Below are 22,992 nucleotides of genomic sequence, written 5' to 3'. Positions count from 1 at the left end.
ATTTAAACATTTAAACATTTAAACATTTAAACATTTAAACATTTAAACATTTAAACATTTAAACATTTAAACATTTAAACATTTAAACATTTAAACATTTAAACATTTAAACATTTAAACATTTAAACATTTAAACATTTAAACATTTAAACATTTAAACATTTAAACATTTAAACATTTAAACATTTAAACATTTAAACATTGAAACATTTAAACATTTAAACATTTCAAATCTACTAACAATTATTTTAATTTTATAAAAAGAAAATCAGTTAACATAAGTTTAACCTTCAGTCTCGGACGTGAGCTCGTACGAACAAGACGTATTTCCATCGACGCTCTCGAGAATAAGTCCGGTTTCGAACAATAGTCCTCCGCGGCTATTGTTTCGTACGCGTTTTTCTTTGTTAGCTAAAAGCGGAATCTTCCCCGGAAGAGTAAAAATGGCGAACAGTGTACGAAAGAACACTGCGAAGTTGGTCTTCGGACCAGGAATCAAAGTACCATCGTACCTGGACGTGCTGAAGTTCTCGATGGACACCCTGAAGCTGTCTGCAGCGGATATCCACAGCATTTACAAGGACGAGAATGGCGGCCAGTTTTACGTCAAGCTGATTGACGAGGAGACTTTCTCGGCGTTCATCGCCGAATCGGACGAACACTACCAGTTCAAGTTCGAGGACGGGACAACGGCAAGGGTGGCGGTAGAGCAGGCATCACGCGTCTTCCGGTACGTCCGGATCTTCAATCTGCCACCGGAGATTGACGACGCCACGATCCAGTATGTGCTGGGTCAGTACGGGACCATACGGCAGCACGTGCGCGAACGTTTTCCCAACGAGCTGAAGGTCAACATTTTCACCGGTGTACGAGGAGTGCACATGGAGGTGGCGAAGGAAATTCCTGCACACCTTTACATAGGACATTTCCGAGCCCGCATCTTTTATGATGGGCTCAAAAATAAGTGCTTTTTCTGCAAGGCAGAAGGGCACGTCAAGCAGAATTGCCCCAAAATGGCGGCGATCTCAACAGGCAGCGGTAGTGGAAGCGGCAGCAGCGGAGGCAGCGGCAGCTCGGCGCCGTCCCTTGGTAGGCCTGCAAAACCGATCATCGATTTCGGCCAGCCGATCGCTCCTGCGATGACGTTGCTTAACCAGAAAAAGAACGACGACACACCAAACCCGATCACGCATCAACGCAAGCAGAACCTAGCGCCTCCACCACTACAACGGTAGCGGTACCGAGCGCTTCCACGACAACATCACCAAGCGTCTCCACACCAGCACCAATATCATCGACAACGGTAGCACCATCTGCAAGCACCACAACAACCAAGCAAACAGTGGACACTAACACCAACGACAGCGTGCTGAACGCTTTGCGGCCGGGCGGCGTGAGCGAAGAACACATCGACAAAGCAGACACCGACGCGATGGACGCCGAGATCAGCGAACTCGATCGCCAGACGTTGCTGAAGCGAACGAAGAGTTCCTCTCCGTTCTCTTCTGAGGGTGATGCGGGTAAGCTGGGTGGGAAGGGAAAGGGGGGTAAGGGAAAGGGTGGGCCAACTGGAGAGGGGGATGGGTTCATTCCGGTTCCAAATGGTAAACGCAACAAGAAGAAGAAGACAACCTAAATCATCCATCGTTCCATCGTTTTATCGTACCATCAATAACTAAAAAACATCTTAATAATGGCCACAACAACATTTTCTAGAAAACTAGCCACAATTAACATCAACGCTATTAGCACTAACATCAAGCTAGGTTTATTGAAGGACTTCGTGTGGAATAATGATCTTGATATTGTTTTTCTTCAGGAAGTGTCGTTTGAAAACTTTAAATTTCTTGCTTCCCATTTTGCTTTTGTTAATATCAGTGTCGATAACAAAGGAACTGCTGTGTTGATTCGAAAAAATATCGAGTTTGATAACATGTTAATGAACCCAAATGGTCGAATTCTGTCGGTCACAATCGATAAAGTTCACTTTATCAACGTTTATGGTCATTCTGGATCACAATACCGACACCAACGTGACGTTCTGTTTTCAAACGATATCATCCCACACCTATCTGCTGCCCATCCCAACGTAATTCTAGACGATTTTAATTGTATTCTTTTAAATTCGGATTCAAACGGAACCGTGAAAAATTTATGCCAAGGACTGAAAGACCTAACATCTAATCTTGATTTGATCGATATCGGAAATTCAATTCACCGTAATACGATTTATACATTTTTCAGAGGAGATTCTGCGTCCAGGATTGATGGAATTTATGGACCAGAAGATTTTTTGGAAAAAGTTTTAAGTTACGATACATTAACAACTGCCTTCTCTGATCACCGTGCAATAGTTTTGAAATTTAATGTTGACTCAAATTCTAACGTCACTTCCACTGGTAGAGGTTTCTGGAAAATAAATCCCTCTTTTTTGCATGATGAGGATATCAAACGTGAATTTGTTTTAGAAATTCAAAACACCAGACAAAGATTTGCATATAACAATAATTTTTGTCGATGGTGGATTGAACATTTTAAACCAAAAGCAAAATCATTTTTTAAAACAAGATCTTTTGAATTGAATAAATTTATAACATCTAGTAAAAGCTTCCTTTACGGTTGTCTTAGAGAAATATCATGCAAACAAAGCAACAATGAAAATGTTGAGAAGGAACTATCTTTTGTAAAATCCAAATTGATGAATATTGAACAAAATCGACTTTCAAATTTAAAATTTAAAATCCAACCAGAAAATATAATTGAAGAAGAGAAACTAAGTACATTCAAATGTCTAAATACGCTGCAAAAAACTCTATTATGAAACTTTTAATAAATGGTAACCTTACTTCTGAAAAAACTAAACTTCAATTAGCTTTAGAAAATCATTTTAGCTTATTATTCGAAGGCGATAAAACTTTTTATCCAGGTGTAAATAATATTTTTAATCACGTGAAAAACCGTTTAACTCTTGAACAAAGCAATAATTTAATAAAACCAATTGATCTCAACGAACTACAAGTGGCACTACAACAAGCTTCTAAAAAGAAAAGTCCAGGACCAGATGGACTGACATACGAATTTTACTGTACTTTCTTTGACGAAATAAAAAATGACCTTTTGAAACTTTTTAATCTATTTTTGATGGGGGAAATTCCCAATACTGCTTTCGTTGAAGGGATAGTAACATTAATTCCTAAAAAAGAACAATCCTTTGAAATTTCTGACAAACGTCCGATTAGCATGTTGAACTGTGATTACAAACTTTTTGCTAAAATCATTATGAATCGATTACAACCCCTTATGGATTCTTTAATTGGACCAGGTCAAGCTGCAGGAATTTCAGAAAAATCTTGTATCACAAATCTAAAACTGCTTAGAAATCTTATTATCAATGCAAAAAAATCTAAATCATTAAAAGTACTTGTTGCAAGTTTCGATTTAGAAAAGGCTTTCGATAGAGTTGATCATCATTTTCTTTGGCTAACCTTAGAAAAATTTGGTTTCCCAATTCAATTTGTTAACTTAATTCGTAATCTATATAAAAATGCTTCCTCTAAGATACTATTTAACGGTTTTCTCACTAATAACATTTTCATAAAATCATCTGTTCGCCAAGGGTGCCCTTTGAGCATGGCTTTATTCATCATTTACATAGAACCACTTATTCGCATGCTTTACGATGACGTTAGAGGTTGTCTAATAGATAATAGCTTTTTGAAAGTTATTGCTTATGCAGATGACATTAATGTCGTTATTCGCAATAATCACGAATTTGATAAGACCTTGGAGCTCATCAACTATTTCAGCATTTTTGCTAAAATTAGGTTGAATGTTGGAAAGTCTCAATACATGAGACTAAACAATTGCCTCTCAGGTCCACATGTTCTCAAAGAGGTCTCATCGCTCAGAATACTAGGAATAGATTTATCTGAAAATTTTAACACTATCATTGAAAACAATTACTCTAGAATTATATTTAACATTAAGTTTTTAATTTCGATTCATCATAAAAGAAAACTAAACATTTACCAAAAATCATGGATTTTAAATCAAATTATTTTATCTAAATTATGGTACATAGCACAAGTTTTCCCTCCTAATAATTCAAATATCGCTGAAATCAGAACGATCTGCAGAAATTTTATTTTTAAAGGTGTTGGATTATACAAAGTTAAATTTGATCCGTTATACTTAGACGTTGATCAAGGAGGACTATCTCTCGTTGATGTTGAAAGTAAATGTAAAGCACTATTTGTAAAAAAACATATTATTTCTTAGTCAAGACGGTATCAAAGATTCATTCATGTTATCGCAGCAAACTAACAACACGCTTAGTCGGAACTCACGTGAGTGGCTAAGTTTGGCAGAAGAAATATCAAACGATACTGATTTAAACACAAGCAAAAAAATCTACCGTTTGTTGATTAGTAAGCAAAATATTAAAATCAAAATCGCAACCGAGTTCCCTGAATTGCCATGGCAAAATTATTGGCAGAATATACAATCGAATTTCATTTCCTCTGAAGAAAAACATTCGCTATTCATCATGCTCAATGATCTTATTCCAACAAAAGCAAAACTTTTTCGCCATAAGGTTAGGGATACTAATACGAATTTGTGTGAATATTGTAATAAGTTAGATACATCAAAGCATCGTATAAAGTTATGTAGCAGCAGTAGATTAGTTTGGAATAGCGTAAAAACAACTATAATTAGAAAACTAGGCTTAGACATTGTAGACCCTGAGGAGTTGCTAGGGAAAACGTTTAAAAATGAAAAAGAAAAATTAGGTTTGTGGTTAGTAGTTGAAGCAATTGCTTACAATTTGAAAAACTTTGGAAATGGTACAGTAGCAAATTTTGAATGTAAAGTTAGGGAGAAACGATGGAACAACAAGAAATTTTACGACAGAGTTTTTGGAAAATGGATTTGTTATATTTGAAGATTACCTATAAATAAACAGCCTTTAAACCGGGGGAAAAAAAATCTGAAGAAGTAAAATCTATATTGAATTCTCGTAAAAAAAGTTTTAGTAAGCAAACTTAAAGTGCAGCAAAAATAAAACTGTATGAAAAATTAAAAAAAAAAACCTTATAAAGATTTCAGGAAACTTTTCTTTTTTATTTAATTCAACAGAAAAAACTATATTTTTCAAGCAAGATAACCATAAGAAAGTTTTAAGCTCTAAATAATCTCTATGATATTTTTTTACATTTTGTCACCTTTTTTAAATAAAATAAGAAAATGAAATTAAATAGCAAAAACCATTTTTTCTTTATTTCTCAAGCCAGGAAATCAGTGAAGAGTTTCAAGCTCTAAATGCTCTCTATGGAAATTTGCCATTTTATTACCTGTATTCTATTTTTTTTTATTTTTCAAACATAGGAAAGCTGTGAAGAGTTTTTAGCTCTAAATGCTCTCTATGGAAATTTGCCATTTTATTACCTGTATTCTAATTTTTTTTTATTTTTCAAACAAAGGAAAGCTGTGTAGAGTTTTTAGCTCTAAATGCTCTCTATGGAAATTTGCCATTTTATTACCTGTATTCTAATTTTTTTTTTCAAACAAAGGAAAGCTGTGAAGAGTTTTTAGCTCTAAATGCTCTCTATGGAAATTTGCCATTTTATTACCTGTTTTCTAATTATTTTTTATTTTTCAAACAAAGGAAAGCTGTGAAGAGTTTTTAGCTCTAAATGCTCTCTATGGAAATTTGCCATTTTATTACCTGTATTCTAATTTTTTTTATTTTTCAAACATAGGAAAGCTGTGAAGAGTTTTTAGCTCTAAATGCTCTCTATGGAAATTTGCCATTTTATTACCTGTATTCTAATTTTTTTATTTTTCACATAGGAAAGCTGTGAAGAGTTTTTAGCTCTAAATGCTCTCTATGGAAATTTGCCATTTTATTACCTGTATTCTATTTTTTTTTTTTCAAACATAGGAAAGCTTTGAAGAGTTTTTAGCTCTAAATGCTCTCTATGGAAATTTGCCATTTTATTACCTGTTTTCTAAATATTTTTTTATTTTTCAAACAAAGGAAAGCAGTGAAGAGTTTTTAGCTCTAAATGTATAAAAAATATTTTTTTGAATAATTTTTGAGTGTTTTCTATACATACTGAAACAAAGAAAAAAGATCTCTTGGAAGTTTTTGGTAGCTCGTTTTAGAAAAAAACACATAAACATTTAAACATTTAAACATTTAAACATTTAAACATTTAAACATTTAAACATTTAAACATTTAAACATTTAAACATTTAAACATTTAAACATTTAAACATTTAAACATTTAAACATTTAAACATTTAAACATTTAAACATTTAAACATTTAAACATTTAAACATTTAAACATTTAAACATTTAAACATTTAAACATTTAAACATTTAAACATTTAAACATTTAAACATTTAAACATTTAAACATTTAAACATTTAAACATTTAAACATTTAAACATTTAAACATTTAAACATTTAAACATTTAAACATTTAAACATTTAAACATTTAAACATTTAAACATTTAAACATTTAAACATTTAAACATTTAAACATTTAAACATTTAAACATTTAAACATTTAAACATTTAAACATTTAAACATTTAAACATTTAAACATTTAAACATTTAAACATTTAAACATTTAAACATTTAAACATTTAAACATTTAAACATTTAAACATTTAAACATTTAAACATTTAAACATTTAAACATTTAAACATTTAAACATTTAAACATTTAAACATTTAAACATTTAAACATTTAAACATTTAAACATTTAAACATTTAAACATTTAAACATTTAAACATTTAAACATTTAAACATTTAAACATTTAAACATTTAAACATTTAAACATTTAAACATTTAAACATTTAAACATTTAAACATTTAAACATTTAAACATTTAAACATTTAAACATTTAAACATGTAAACATTTAAACAATTAAACATTTAAACATTTAAACATTTAAACATTTAAACATGTAAACATTTAAACATTTAAACATTTAAACATTTAAACATTTAAACATTTAAACATTTAAACATTTAAACATTTAAACATTTAAACATTTAAACATTTAAACATTTAAACATTTAAACATTTAAACATTTAAACATTTAAACATTTAAACATTTAAACATTTAAACATTTAAACATTTAAACATTTAAACATTTAAACATTTAAACATTTAAACATTTAAACATTTAAACATTTAAACATTTAAACATTTAAACATTTAAACATTTAAACATTTAAACATTTAAACATTTAAACATTTAAACATTTAAACATTTAAACATTTAAACATTTAAACATTTAAACATTTAAACATTTAAACATTTAAACATTTAAACATTTAAACATTTAAACATTTAAACATTTAAACATTTAAACATTTAAACATTTAAACATTTAAACATTTAAACATTTAAACATTTAAACATTTAAACATTTAAACATTTAAACATTTAAACATTTAAACATTTAAACATTTAAACATTTAAACATTTAAACATTTAAACATTTAAACATTTAAACATTTAAACATTTAAACATTTAAACATTTAAACATTTAAACATTTAAACATTTAAACATTTAAACATTTAAACATTTAAACATTTAAACATTTAAACATTTAAACATTTAAACATTTAAACATTTAAACATTTAAACATTTAAACATGTAAACATTTAAACATTTAAACATTTAAACATTTAAACATTTAAACATTTAAACATTTAAATATTTAAACATTTAAACATTTAAACATTTAAACATTTAAACATTTAAACATTTAAACATTTAAACATTTAAACATTTAAACATTTAAACATTTAAACATTTAAACATTTAAACATTTAAACATTTAAACATTTAAACATTTAAACATTTAAACATTTAAACATTTAAACATTTAAACATTTAAACATTTAAACATTTAAACATTTAAACATTTAAACATTTAAACATTTAAACATTTAAACATTTAAACATTTAAACATTTAAACATTTAAACATTTAAACATTTAAACATTTAAACATTTAAACATTTAAACATTTAAACATTTAAACATTTAAACATTTAAACATTTAAACATTTAAACATTTAAACATTTAAACATTTAAACATTTAAACATTTAAACATTTAAACATTTAAACATTTAAACATTTAAACATTTAAACATTTAAACATTTAAACATTTAAACATTAAACATTTAAACATTTAAACATTTAAACATTTAAACATTTAAACATTTAAACATTTAAACATTTAAACATTTAAACATTTAAACATTTAAACATTTAAACATTTCAACATTTAAACATTTAAACATTTAAACATTTAAACATTTAAACATTTAAACATTTAAACATTTAAACATTTAAACATTTAAACATTTAAACATTTAAACATTTAAACATTTAAACATTTAAACATTTAAACATTTAAACATTTAAACATTTAAACATTTAAACATTTAAACATTTAAACATTTAAACATTTAAACATTTAAACATTTAAACATTTAAACATTTAAACATTTAAACATTTAAACATTTAAACATTTAAACATTTAAACATTTAAACATTTAAACATTTAAACATTTAAACATTTAAACATTTAAACATTTAAACATTTAAACATTTAAACATTTAAACATTTAAACATTTAAACATTTAAACATTTAAACATTTAAACATTTAAACATTTAAACATTTAAACATTTAAACATTTAAACATTTAAACATTTAAACATTTAAACATTTAAACATTTAAACATTTAAACATTTAAACATTTAAACATTTAAACATTTAAACATTTAAACATTTAAACATTTAAACATTTAAACATTTAAACATTTAAACATTTAAACATTTAAACATTTAAACATTTAAACATTTAAACATTTAAACATTTAAACATTTAAACATTTAAACATTTAAACATTTAAACATTTAAACATTTAAACATTTAAACATTTAAACATTTAAACATGTAAACATTTAAACATTTAAACATTTAAACATTTAAACATTTAAACATTTAAACATTTAAACATGTAAACATTTAAACATTTAAACATTTAAACATTTAAACATTTAAACATTTAAACATTTAAACATTTAAACATTTAAACATTTAAACATTTAAACATTTAAACATTTAAACATTTAAACATTTAAACATTTAAACATTTAAACATTTAAATATTTAAACATTTAAACATTTAAACATTTAAACATTTAAACATTTAAACATTTAAACATTTAAACATTTAAACATTTAAACATTTAAACATTTAAACATTTAAACATTTAAACATTTAAACATTTAAACATTTAAACATTTAAACATTTAAACATTTAAACATTTAAACATTTAAACATTTAAACATTTAAACATTTAAACATTTAAACATTTAAACATTTAAACATTTAAACATTTAAACATTTAAACATTTAAACATTTAAACATTTAAACATTTAAACATTTAAACATTTAAACATTTAAATATTTAAACATTTAAACATTTAAACATTTAAACATTTAAACATTTAAACATTTAAACATTTAAACATTTAAACATTTAAACATTTAAACATTTAAACATTTAAACATTTAAACATTTAAACATTTAAACATTTAAACATTTAAACATTTAAACATTTAAACATTTAAACATTTAAACATTAAACATTTAAACATTTAAACATTTAAACATTTAAACATTTAAACATTTAAACATTTAAACATTTAAACATTTAAACATTTAAACATTTAAACATTTAAACATTTAAACATTTAAACATTTAAACATTTAAACATTTAAACATTTAAACATTTAAACATTTAAACATTTAAACATTTAAACATTTAAACATTTAAACATTTAAACATTTAAACATTTAAACATTTAAACATTTAAACATTTAAACATTTAAACATTTAAACATTTAAACATTTAAACATTTAAACATTTAAACATTTAAACATTTAAACATTTAAACATTTAAACATTTAAACATTTAAACATTTAAACATTTAAACATTTAAACATTTAAACATTTAAACATTTAAACATTTAAACATTTAAACATTTAAACATTTAAACATTTAAACATTTAAACATTTAAACATTTAAACATTTAAACATTTAAACATTTAAACATTTAAACATTTAAACACCCAAACGAAAAATATATCTCAAAATCTGCAACAGTGGATTTGCTGCAGAAAATGTTATATTTTATTACATTTTTTGCAGCAAGCCCATGAATCATTTTTGCCCGCGTGTAAACACGTCAGCGATCTGCAGATCTCACCAACACATAGAATGCTGGCGCGTCCCCGAGCAACACTCTAGAGAGAACATTATGTTCGCGCTCTGTCCCTCACCATTCATCAAGCGTTCATGGCGCGGTGGTAGCGTGTCGGATCAGCAACCCAGAAGTTGATGGTTCAATCCTCGTTCTGTTAAGAGGGCAAAAATGTCATACCCCTATATCGCAAAAAATGCATGAGGACAGATTTCATGCAGATTCTGATATACTTTCATGCCGCCATGTATCACAATCATGCGACCGCCGGTTGGGTGAACATTTAAACATTTAAACAAAAAATATTAAGGATCACAAAACGAACACACCTAAACTGGGCGACGCTACCCTAACGAACGCACCATGACACCTAAATTGGGCGACGCTCCTCTAACGAACGCACCATGGTTGATCGAGCTGTCATCAGAGACGCATCGAGCTCTACAGGCTCAATAAAAACTCCTTACCTGCTCTGTATGGTAGAACAGAGCTAAGCTCTGTATGCAGCGAACAGAGCCAGCTCTGTATGGGGAAAAATAATATTGATTTGCATATATCTCAAAAACGATAAGTTTTAGAAAGTTGACATGTTCTAGAAAGTTGCTGGTACCAAAAGGTTCTATATTATTGTCTTAGACGTCATTACAATTTGGTTGATTTTAGTTGTGCAAAACAAGAAAAAACTATTTATTTGCTAAGATACAAGGTATAGAATATTTTTGTTTTCGACAAAGTTGCTCAACTACCAAAAATGAACAACTCTCTCGAAGACACCAAAGCTCTATCTTCAATAGATACCGAAATAAAAAATAAAAACTATTTTTATAAAAAATACTGCTTGCGACAAACACAAAGCGACCGCGTCGTAGGCACAAGTAATATGAGGCATGTTTGGTAGAGATCGTCTGAAGTGAAAACTAGTATAGCAGAGTGTTCATAGAGAGTTTTTATGTTAAATGCTCTCGTCTGGATGGTTGAAAGAAATTTCAGATAAAATTATACAAATTTATAAAATTATATTATTTTTATTGTACTGGTAAGTAATTAAGATTAGAAACAACAAAATTATTGCACAGCTATTTTTATGTTTGTCTTGACAAAACAAATGTTTAACAAAATTACAAGTTTTGTACAACAAATCAAGATAAAAAACAATTTCAAATACGCAAGTTAAAAAAAAACTAAATCTACTAACAATTATTTTAATTTTATAAAAAGAAAATCAGTTAACATAAGTTTAACCTTATAAAGATTTCAGGAAACTTTTCTTTTTTATTTAATTCAACAGAAAAAACTATATTTTTCAAGCAAGATAACCATAAGAAAGTTTTAAGCTCTAAATAATCTCTATGATATTTTTACATTTTGTCACCTTTTTAAATAAAATAAGAAAATGAAATTAAATAGCAAAAACCATTTTTTCTTTATTTCTCAAGCCAGGAAATCAGTGAAGAGTTTCAAGCTCTAAATGCTCTCTATGGAAATTTGCCATTTTATTACCTGTATTCTATTTTTTTTTTTATTTTTCAAACATAGGAAAGCTGTGAAGAGTTTTTAGCTCTAAATGCTCTCTATGGAAATTTGCCATTTTATTACCTGTATTCTATTTTTTTTTTATTTTTCAAACATAGGAAAGCTGTGAAGAGTTTTTAGCTCTAAATGCTCTCTATGGAAATTTGCCATTTTATTACCTGTATTCTAATTTTTTTCAAACATAGGAAAGCTGTGAAGAGTTTTTGGCTCTAAATGCTCTCTATGGAAATTTGCCATTTTATTACCTGTATTCTAATTTTTTTTTATTTTTCAAACATAGGAAAGCTGTGAAGAGTTTTTAGCTCTAAATGCTCTCTATGGAAATTTGCCATTTTATTACCTGTATTCTAATTTTTTTTTATTTTTCAAACAAAGGAAAGCTGTGAAGAGTTTTTAGCTCTAAATGCTCTCTATGGAAATTTGCCATTTTATTACCTGTTTTCTAAATATTTTTTATTTTTCAAACAAAGGAAAGCTGTGAAGAGTTTTTAGCTCTAAATGCTCTCTATGGAAATTTGCCATTTTATTACCTGTATTCTAATTTTTTTATTTTTCAAACATAGGAAAGCTGTGAAGAGTTTTTAGCTCTAAATGCTCTCTATGGAAATTTGCCATTTTATTACCTGTATTCTAATTTTTTTTTATTTTTCACATAGGAAAGCTGTGAAGAGTTTTTAGCTCTAAATGCTCTCTATGGAAATTTGCCATTTTATTACCTGTATTCTAATTTTTTTTTATTTTTCAAACAAAGGAAAGCTGTGAAGATTTTTTAGCTCTAAATGCTCTCTATGGAAATTTGCCATTTTATTGCCTGTATTCTAATTTTTTTTTATTTTTCAAACATAGGAAAGCTTTGAAGAGTTTTTAGCTCTAAATGCTCTCTATGGAATTTTGCCATTTTATTACCTGTTTTCTAAATATTTTTTTATTTTTCAAACAAAGGAAAGCAGTGAAGAGTTTTTAGCTCTAAATGCTCTCTATGGAAATTTGCCATTTTATTACCTGTATTCTATTTTTTTTTTCAAACATAGGAAAGCTTTGAAGAGTTTTTAGCTTTAAATGCTCTCTATGGAAATTTGCCATTTTATTACCTGTTTTCTAAATATTTTTTTATTTTTCAAACAAAGGAAAGCAGTGAAGAGTTTTTAGCTCTAAATGCTCTCTATGGAAATTTGCCATTTTATTACATGTATTCTATTTTTTCAGGAAATCAGTGAAGAGTTTTTTGTTCTAAATGCTCTTTATGGAAATTTTGCTATTTTTTTCTCACTACAAGATTTTAACATCAATTGAGTTGAATAAATCGATAATATATTTTATTGTCGATTATGTTTTTTACTAAATTTCCATAGGGAGCATTTAGAGCTAGAAACTCTTCACTGCTTTCCTTTGTTTGAAAAATAAAAAAATATTTAGAATACAGGTAATAAAATGGCAAATTTCCATAGAGAGCATTTAGAGCTAAAAAATCTTCACTGCTTTCCTTTATTTGAAAAATAAAAAAATATTTATAATACAGGTAATAAAATGGCAAATTTCCATAGAGAGCATTTAGAGCTAGAAACTCTTCACTGCTTTCCTTTGTTTGAAAAATAACAAATATTTAGAATACAGGTAATAAAATGGCAAATTTACATAGAGAGCATTTAGAGCTAAAAACTCTTCACTGCTTTCCTTTGTTTGAAAAATAAAAAAGTGTTTAGAATACAAATAATAAAATGGCAAATTTCCATAGAGAGCATTTAGAGCTAAAAACTCTTCACTGCTTTCCTTTATTTGAAAAATAAAAAAATATTTAGAATACAGGTAATAAAATGGCAAATTTCCATAGAGAGCATTTAGAGCTAGAAACTCTTCACTGCTTTCCTTTGTTTGAAAAATAAAAAATATTTAGAATACAGGTAATAAAATGGCAAATTTCCATAGAGAGCATTTAGAGCTAAAAACTCTTCACTGCTTTCCTTTGTTTGAAAAATAAAAAAATATTTAGAATACAGGTAATAAAATGGCAAATTTCCATAGAGAGCATCTAGAGCTAAAAAATCTTCACTGCTTTCCTTTATTTGAAAAATAAAAAAATATTTAGAATACAGGTAATAAAATGGCAAATTTCCATAGAGAGCATTTAAAGCTACAAACTCTTCACTGCTTTCCTTTGTTTGAAAAATAAAAAATATTTAGAATACAGGTAATAAAATGGCAAATTTCCATAGAGAGCATTTAGAGCTAAAAACTCTTCACTGCTTTCCTTTGATTGAAAAATAAAAAAGTGTTTAGAATACAGGTAATAAAATGGCAAATTTCCATAGAGAGCATTTAGAGCTAAAAACTCTTCACTGCTTTCCTTTGTTTGAAAAATACCGTGTATTATTTTTTTCCAGTGTAGTCCGTATCCATACCTACAACTTTGCCGAAGACACCAAATCGATCAAAAAATTCCTTCAAAAGATACAGATTTTTGAATTTTCATACATCATTTTTGTATGGACAGCTGCCAAATTTGTATGGAAAATTATATGGACAAACTAATGATGCAAAATGGCTTCTTTGGGCATACCGAAGGCACCAAAAAAGTTTCAGTCGGATTAAAAAATACAAATATTAAAATTGAAGAAAAAAGACCGATTTCGTAGAGAATTGCTCTTCTATAATTTCCTGCAATTCCACTATATTCGTATTCGTCGTGCAAAATAGTTTTTAAATGGTTATTTAAGGTTTATCCATACATTTTCGACCTGTTTTTACTATTTGATAAATGGTTATTAAATGGTAAGTTGAAGTTTATCTTTAATTTGTACAGAATTGTTCACTTTTTGACGGATGGTTCACAACAATAATATTTGAACTTTTTCGGCATTAATTCCTAGTTGATTGCCGATTCTGTTAGGTTGATCATACTGCCAAAGTCGTCCAAATTTGAAAAAAAAAAATAGCAAAGCATCGAGTAGAATGTAACATTCAAATATGTGTTCAAATCGCAGCAAGCGCTGTGCTGCCAGAACAACAAAATTTTCTTCGAGCTGGCGCTGTCAGGCTCGAACAAAGTACAGCCATCCCTCATATTCGGAACAGTTTATAGATCGGCCAATGTTCAAAAAATCATAGCAAATCGATAATTGAACTTAATGATTCGCTTTTACCTTCATTTGAAAGCTTTTCTTGCGATCTTTCGAATGCTGTATAGAACAGCTGCAAATTTAAACTTTTATATCAAGTTTTTGAAGAAAAACTTTGACTATTGAAATCCACAAATTCGGAACACTTTTTTCTTACGGATGTAAACAAACTTTGGTTCTTTCCATGATTACATAATTTTCACAAGAATGAATTCATGCACTGAAACTAACGAAACTCAAGCTTAGTTATGTTTTATGAATGGTCTGATAACTTTTTTTTTGTGAAAATATCCGTTAAATTCAGGTGTTCCACAATTGTGGGAGGCACAATAACATCCCACAATTATGGAACAGGCAATTTTGAGGCAGTGTTTTGCTGCTCTGCATCAAATAGTCTTGAAATAATGTTTTTTGTTCAAAAAGTACTACTTTTACTAGTGAAGTAGCAAGAGAATGTCCAAATAAAGGTTTTAAAAATACCAGGGTCGACAAAAAAGTTGCATTTTGCATCTAATTGACAAATTACCACAAAAGCTTGTTAGCAGTTACCTCATCGACGGCTTCAACCTGCATGGACTTAGTCAGCTCAACCCCTGCGTCAATGTCTACAACAATTGCCTCGACCTTGTATTGGTGAATGAAGTTGCGCTGCCCAACTGCGCTGTTCTCGCAGCCGTGGACCCGTTGCTTCCGCAGGATATTGCGCATCCGGCGCTCGAAATGTTCGTCGATGTTCCCGCGCCCTCTGCAACTGCCGAACCACCACTCAACTCTCAGCAATCGTTCAACTTCAGGAAGGCCAACTACGCAGCGATTCAAGAAGAGCTGAGCAGGATTGACTGGAGTTTCTTAGAGACTGCCCCGAGCATCGATGCTGCAGTGGAAGCTTTTCTATCGATTTTGAACAACCTTTTTACCGAACATGTCCCGTTACGAAGGCCTTCCCAGAAACCCCCGTGGTCAAACCCAACCCTACGGAAACTAAACCGACTCAAAACAGCTGCTCTTCAAGAATTCAGCAATCACCGCTCGCCTTTCTTCAAATCCAAATTCAACCTTGCCAGCAAAAGATACCGGGGGTACAACCGCACCCTCTACAGGCGATACGTCATAAGGACGCAGCGTGATCTCCGGAGAAATCCTAAGAACTTTTGGTCATTCGTGAACTCAAAAAGAAAAGCGGACGGTCTGCCACCCACATTATACCTGGACGATGTTGCTGCTGCGACTTCAGAGGAGAAATGTGTCCTGTTTGCTGCCCACTTCAAGGACGCGTTCAATTCCAGGTTCGCTTCGGAGGCGGAAATTATCGAAGCCACAAGGAACACTCCCATCAATGCTATCGAGTGTTCTCTCACGGAAGTTGCGAATTGCCAAGTATCTGCTATAATGCTTCGACTTCATCGCTTTGACGGAAACTTGGCTGAAAGAGAACACGCTTTCGTCGCAGGTCTTCGGACCGGATTACGAAGTTTTTCGCTGCAATCGTGGACCAAACAACAGCAGAGTCTCGTCGTTGCTCTTGCGAGGCCAGGCCTGCTTCGATCGTGTTTGGCCTGCGTCGTTGTTTCGCGCGGAAGAAAAGAAGAAAAAAGTGATTTGAAAGAAGCTGGCCAGTCTCGCCGTTGCTCTTTGCGAGGCAAGGCCTGCTTCGATCGTGTTTGGCCTGCGTCGTTGTTTCGCGCGGGAGAAAAGAAGAAAAAAGTGATTTGAAAGAAGCTGGCCAGTCTCGTCGTTGCTCTTTGCGAGGCAAGGCCTGCTTCGATCGTGTGTGGCCTGCGTCGTTGTTTCGCGCGGAAGAAAAGAAGAAAAAAGTGATTTGAAAGAAGCTGGCCAGTCTCGCCGTTGCTCTTTGCGAGGCAAGGCCTGCTTCGATCGTGTTTGGCCTGCGTCGTTGTTTCGCGCGGGAGAAAAGAAGAAAAAAGTGATTTGAAAGAAGCTGGCCAGTCTCGTCGTTGCTCTTTGCGAGGCAAGGCCTGCTTCGATCGTGTTTGGCCTGCGTCGTTGTTTCGCGCGGAAGAAAAGAAGAAAAAAGTGATTTGAAAGAAGCTGGCCAGTCTCGTCGTTGCTCTTTGCGAGGCCAGGCCTGCTTCGATCGTGTTTGGCCTGCGTCGTTGTTTCGCGCGGAAGAAAAGAAGAAAAAAGTGATTTGAAAGAAGCTGGCCAGTCTCGTCGTTGCTCTTTGCGAGGCAAGGCCTGCTTCGATCGTGTTTGGCCTGCGTCGTTGTTTCGCGCGGGAGAAAAGAAGAAAAAAGTGATTTGAAAGAAGCTGGCCAGTCTCGTCGTTGCTCTTTGCGAGGCAAGGCCTGCTTCGATCGTGTGTGGCCTGCGTCGTTGTTTCGCGCGGAAGAAAAGAAGAAAAAAGTGATTTGAAAGAAGCTGGCCAGTCTCGCCGTTGCTCTTTGCGAGGCAAGGCCTGCTTCGATCGTGTTTGGCCTGCGTCGTTGTTTCGCGTGGGAGAAAAGAAGAAAAAAGTGATTTGAAAGAAGCTGGCCAGTCTCGTCGTTGCTCTTTGCGAGGCAAGGCCTGCTTCGATCGTGTGTGGCCTGCGTCGTTGTTTCGCGCGGAAGAAAAGAAGAAAAAAGTGATTTGAAAGAAGCTGGCCAGTCTCGCCGTTGCTCTTTGCGAGGCAAGGCCTGCTTCGATCGTGTTTGGCCTGCGTCGTTGTTTCGCGCGGGAGAAAAGAAGAAAAAAGTGATTTGAAAGAAGCTGGCCAGTCTCGCCGATGCTCTTTGCGAGGCAAGGCCTGCTTCGATCGTGTTTGGCTTGCGTCGTTGTTTCGCGCGGGAGAAAATAAGAAAAAAAGTGATTTTAAAAAAGCTGGCCAGTCTCGCCGTTGCTCTTTGCGAGGCAAGGCCTGCTTCGATCGTGTTTGGCCTGCGTCGTTGTTTCGCGCGGGAGAAAAGAAGAAGAAAGTGATTTGAAAGAAGCTGGTCAGTCTCGCCGTTGCTCTTTGCGAGGCAAGGCCTGATTCGATCGTGTTTGGCCTGCGTCGTTGTTTCGCGCGGGAAAAGAGGAAGAAAAAAGTGTTTTTACCCAAATGCCACTTATTTATCATTATATACGCGCTGATCCCTGTTTTGCCTGATGGGATTGGAAGTTTAAAGATAGTTCGAGGATCCGTCTGGTTCTTGTTCTATGTTTAGGCGGGGCCAGACAATGCCCAATGACCTCGGAATTGGGCCGCTAGGATCTCTGCCATTCTGAAATGGGTCATTGGAAGCAGCGCGAGGGCTGTCACCACCTAATACCCGGGACTGAGATAAGCTGTATCAGCATAACCCAAGTCTGATACAAATTATACTTTCCCATAATTTCGCTGCCGGCCAGCGGGTATTGGATTGGACCACACACACACACACACACAATCGTGGACCAAACAACAGCAGGAAAGCGGAAGGAGGAGGAGTCCTCGTCGCGGCACGCCGCTGTTTCAAGCCTCGCCGGATTGTCCAAGACGCTTGGAAAGCAGTTGAGCAGGTTTGGGTGTCTCTGAAGCTGTCTGATCGTGTCCTTTTCCTCTGCGTGGTATACTTCCCCCCGGATCGCATTTACGACAAGGACCTGTATAAGATTCATCTCGATTCGGTAGCATCTATTGCAGAACGCACGCGCCCGATCGATGACATCGTTGTCGTAGGGGACTTCAACTTGCCGAAACTGACATGGACACCTTCCCGTAACGGTTTCTTGTACCCGGATCCTGATCGCTCACAATTCCATCCCTGTGCGCGCGATCTTCTGGCCGGATATAACCTGGCCACTCTCCAGCAGATCAACCATATTGAGAACGAAGACGGTCGCCGCCTCGATCTTTGCTTTGTGAGCGCACAGGATTTCGCCCCAACGCTAATCGTTGCCCCGGCCCCGCTTGCTAAGATCGTCCATCGCCATCCCGCGCTCGTTGTCACCATCGACGGCTGCCACAGCTCTGTTGCTCGAGACCGACCGGACACCGTATGCTACAACTTCCGAGGTGCTGATTACGATGAAATGTCTCTGGCACTGCGCAACATCGACTGGGATAGTTTCTTGGACTCTGTCGACGTCGATGCCGCGGTCGATACATTCTCATCAATCCTGCGAGATCACATCGAACATTTCGTGCCTAAGGTCAGGAAGCGTAATTCCACTCACCTACCGTGGCAAACGCCGGAGCTTTGCAACCTCAAAACCCAGAAGCGAGCCGCTTTCAAGATCTTCTCTAGGTGTGGAACACTTTCCCTTCGCGAGTACTACTTGAGAATGAACAGCAAATACCAGCGTCTGAGTCGCAGTTGTATGGCAAGCTACCAGCGCAAGAAGCAGCGTGAGCTGAAGGCTAACCCGAAGAAGTTTTGGAAATTCGTCGACGAGAACCGCAAAGAATCTGGGCTGCCTTCGTCCATGCGATTGGCCAACGAGGAAGCTGAGAGCACTGCGGAAATCTGCAGGCTGTTCGCCAAAAAGTTTTCGAGTGTTTTTACAAACGAACATATCACCGACGACGAGATCCAAATTGCTGCCAACAGCGTTCCCCGTTGCGATCGATTTCTCCCCATGATTGACATCGATGACGACGCCATATCAGCTGCGATAACTAAACTGAAACATTCCAGCTCCCCTGGACCGGACGGAATTCCCTCGACACTGCTGAAGCGATATTCGTCCGCGCTGGTATCGCCCCTCTTGCACCTGTTCCGGCTATCCCTCGCCTCCGGAAAGTTCCCGTGTGCATGGAAGCAGGCCTTCATGTTCCCCGTGCATAAAAAAGGCGATCGAAGGAACATCGAGAACTACAGAGGTATCTCGGCCCTCTGCGCTGCCTCGAAACTGTTCGAGTTGGTGGTGATTGGTCCAATATTTGCCCATTGCCGCCAGGAATTATCCAGCGATCAGCATGGATTCTTTCCAAAACGGTCCACTGCCACGAATCTGCTGTGCTTCATCGAGTTCGTGTTCGATAGCTTCGACAATCGCTCTCAAACTGACGCCGTTTATACAGATTTGTCGGCAGCTTTCGACAAGATTAACCACAGTATCGCTATCGCCAAACTCGTGAAGCTCGGATTCTGTGGCAGCCTGTTGACATGGTTCAGGTCGTATCTGTCGGGACGCTCGCTGCGGGTGAAAATCGAGGACGCACTCTCCGAAAGTTTCGACGCTACCTCTGGAATCGGTCAAGGCAGCCACCTCGGTCCGTTGGTGTTCTTGTTCTATTTCATCGACGCCAACTTCACCTTGAGAGGACCCCATCTTTCCTACGCAGACGACCTCAAACTGTTCGCCAAGATCGACTGTCTCGAAGATGCCGAAGCCCTGCAACGCGAACTGGATAAGTTCGCTGATTGGTGTGAGGCGAATCACATGGTCCTAAATCCCGGTAAATGCCAGGTGATAACGTTTAGCCGGAAGCACTGTCCGATACTCTTCAACTACCATCTTGGCGACACACTAGTGGAAAGAGTTGATCACGTTAAGGATCTCGGTGTCATACTGGACGTTAAACTGACCTTCAAGCAACACGTGTCCTTCATAACTGCCAAAGCATCCCGTCAGCTCGGTCTGGTGATCCGTATGACACGCCACTTCACCGACATCCACTGCTTGAAAACGCTGTTCTGCTCGTTGGTCCGGTCCTCGCTCGAATATTGCTCGTCGGTTTGGACTCCGCACTACAACAACGCCGTTTATCAGCTAGAGAGAATTCAACGCAGGTTTGTCCGATACGCCCTGAGACTGCTGCCCTGGAGAAATCCCCAGCAGCTGCCGCCATACGAAGACCGCTGCCAGCTCATGCATCTCGACACTCTCCAGCTGCGTCGTGACCTGGCCCGTGCGTTGACAGTTTCGGACGTTCTGACCGACAGGATCGATTGCCCCTCTCTTCGAGAAAAGATCACCCTAACTGCACCTACCCGCCAGCTACGCCACACGCCAATCATGCAGATCCCTTTCCGCCGTACCAATTACAGCGCCAACGGAGCCATCGTCGGACTGAAGCGAGCCTTCAATAAAGTGTCCTCTGTTTTTGACGTCAGTTTGTCCCGCGATGTGTTAAAGTCCAAGTTTTTATCAGTGTTAAGACGAATGTTCTAGTTTTAGTCTTAGTTTTTAAGTTCATTTGGGCAATAAGTGCCTGTTGAGAAATAAACAAACAATCTGCTGCTATTAACAAGCTCAAACTCTCCTATTCGCCCGGTCCCGACGGAATTCCCTCTTCGGTTATCAAACGATGTTCTGGTGCACTCCTTTCCCCCTTGACCTGCCTGTTCAACCTATCTTTGCGGCAAAGCACCTTCCCGGATAAGTGGAAAGCCTCTTTTATGTTCCCGGTGCACAAGAAAGGTGACAAAAGCAGCGTCAAAAATTACCGTGGAATCACCTCTCTCTCGGCTTGTTCGAAGGTTTTCCAAATTCTGGTCAATAATGTTCTGTTTGACTCTTGCAAAAACTACATTTCCAAGGATCAGCATGGCTTCTACCCTAAACGCTCTGTTGTCACGAATCTTGCTCAATTCGTGTCACATTGTCTTCAAGAAATGGATGCTGGAGCTCAAGTCGACGCAGTGTACACAGACTTGAAGGCGGCGTTCGATCGGGTTGACCACGGAGTTTTGCTAAAACGACTGGAAAGACTCGGAGTCTCCGCCAGTCTCGTTCGTTGGCTGAAGTCTTACCTCACCAACCGGATTCTGCGAGTCAAGATTGGGAACTCTGAGTCAGACATGTTCATAAGTCTCTCTGGCGTTCCTCAAGGCAGTAATTTAGGTCCGTTACTGTTCATACTTTTCGCCAACGAACTGTCGATGCTGCTAAGCGAACTGCTCAGCTCTGCAAAGACAGTTAAACCACTTTAACGAATGGTGCGTGCGTAACTTCCTGACGATCAGCATAGAAAAGTGTAGCACAATCTCTTTCCACCGTAAACTCAAACCCGTGGTCTTCGACTATGCCATCGCCGGAAACACTCTTGCTCGGGTAACCCAAGTACGTGACCTGGGCGTTACCCTTGATAGCAAATTGTGTTTCACTATCCACCTCCATGAAATCGTGTCCAGAGCCAATCGACAGCTTGGATTCATCTTTAGGATCGCTGATGACTTCCGAGATGTCGCGTGCTTACGTTCATTATACTGCGCGCTGGTAAGATCCATCCTCGAGTTCTGCTCCGTAGTGTGGTGTCCGTACCAGAGCACTTGGACTGCTAAAATCGAATCAGTTCAGCGAAAATTCACCCGGCTTGCCCTTCGCCGTGCAAGGAATCCTGCCGGTTGGAACACGTACGAAGAACGTTGTCGTGTCTTGCAGCTAGAGACTCTCGAGCGGAGGCGGCACGTCTCACAAGCAACGTTTGTTGCCAAAGTACTGGCCGGTGAAGTTGACACTCCTTGGATTCGCGCTCAAATTCAAATCTACACACCTGCTCGGCCACTTCGTTAACGCCAATATCTACAACTTGCTCACCGCAACACCAACTATGGACAGCACGAACCAGTTCGTTTCATGTGTAGCCGATTCAACGTTTTTTCTCACCTGTACGATCCCAACATCTCCACCCCGCAGTTTCAACAACGAGCCCGGCTCTGGTACTCTCACCAGCTTTAATATGTTTTTGTGTTTCATGTTGTTAGCATTTGTCTTTAGTTAAGTTAAGTTTTATCATTAAGACCACAAGTTGTCGGATGATTCAAATAAACAAATAAACAAATAAACAAAATAAACAAAGTGTTCCGAATTTGTGGGTGTTCCGAATATGTGGGATGACTGTATCTGGTAATTAAAATGATTTGTTTGAAAATTATACCTGCGCACAAAACGTAGACAACAACCAGCCGCACAAACGTTTCACTTCAGACAGTTTTTGCCAACAAGTGCAGGTAACCGTTTGACGCCATGTTTGCATGTTTTCCTTTTTTATAGCGCAATACGTGAATGCTCGAGGTTTATTTGTTAACTATCATATTCGTTCTTTTTAGATTATCATATGCTAAGCTCCAGCAGAACAAATATTCTAAAATTGTGCATAAATGCTT

At 34.9% G+C, this 22,992-nt stretch overlaps 1 protein-coding gene across 1 annotated transcript; it reads left to right on the top strand.

Moving 5' to 3' along the window:
• The first annotated feature begins 443 nt into the window (after window positions 1-443).
• On the top strand, window positions 444-21,055 carry LOC119766220. Its single transcript, XM_038250659.1, has 3 exons — window positions 444-1,231; window positions 1,366-1,520; window positions 18,582-21,055. The coding sequence occupies exons 1-3, from the start codon at window positions 444-446 to the stop codon at window positions 21,053-21,055; spliced, it is 3,417 nt and encodes a 1,138-aa protein (XP_038106587.1).
• The last annotated feature ends 1,937 nt before the right edge of the window (window positions 21,056-22,992 follow it).

This window comes from Culex quinquefasciatus, chromosome 2, assembly GCF_015732765.1.
Source record: "Culex quinquefasciatus strain JHB chromosome 2, VPISU_Cqui_1.0_pri_paternal, whole genome shotgun sequence".
Classification (NCBI taxonomy): domain Eukaryota; kingdom Metazoa; phylum Arthropoda; class Insecta; order Diptera; family Culicidae; genus Culex; species Culex quinquefasciatus.
The sequence above is the reverse complement of the archived record's forward strand: the minus strand, read 5'-3'. Positions and strand labels throughout refer to the sequence as shown.

Coding starts and splice junctions, on each gene's coding strand:
- LOC119766220 (XM_038250659.1), top strand. CDS start 444: ATGGCGAACAGTGTACGAAAGAACACTGCGAAGTTGGTCTTCGGACCA. Junction 1,232..1,365: donor GCGCCTCCACCACTACAACG/GTAGCGGTACCG, acceptor CACCAACGACAG/CGTGCTGAACGCTTTGCGGC. Junction 1,521..18,581: donor CTCTTCTGAGGGTGATGCGG/GTAAGCTGGGTG, acceptor CATCTATTGCAG/AACGCACGCGCCCGATCGAT.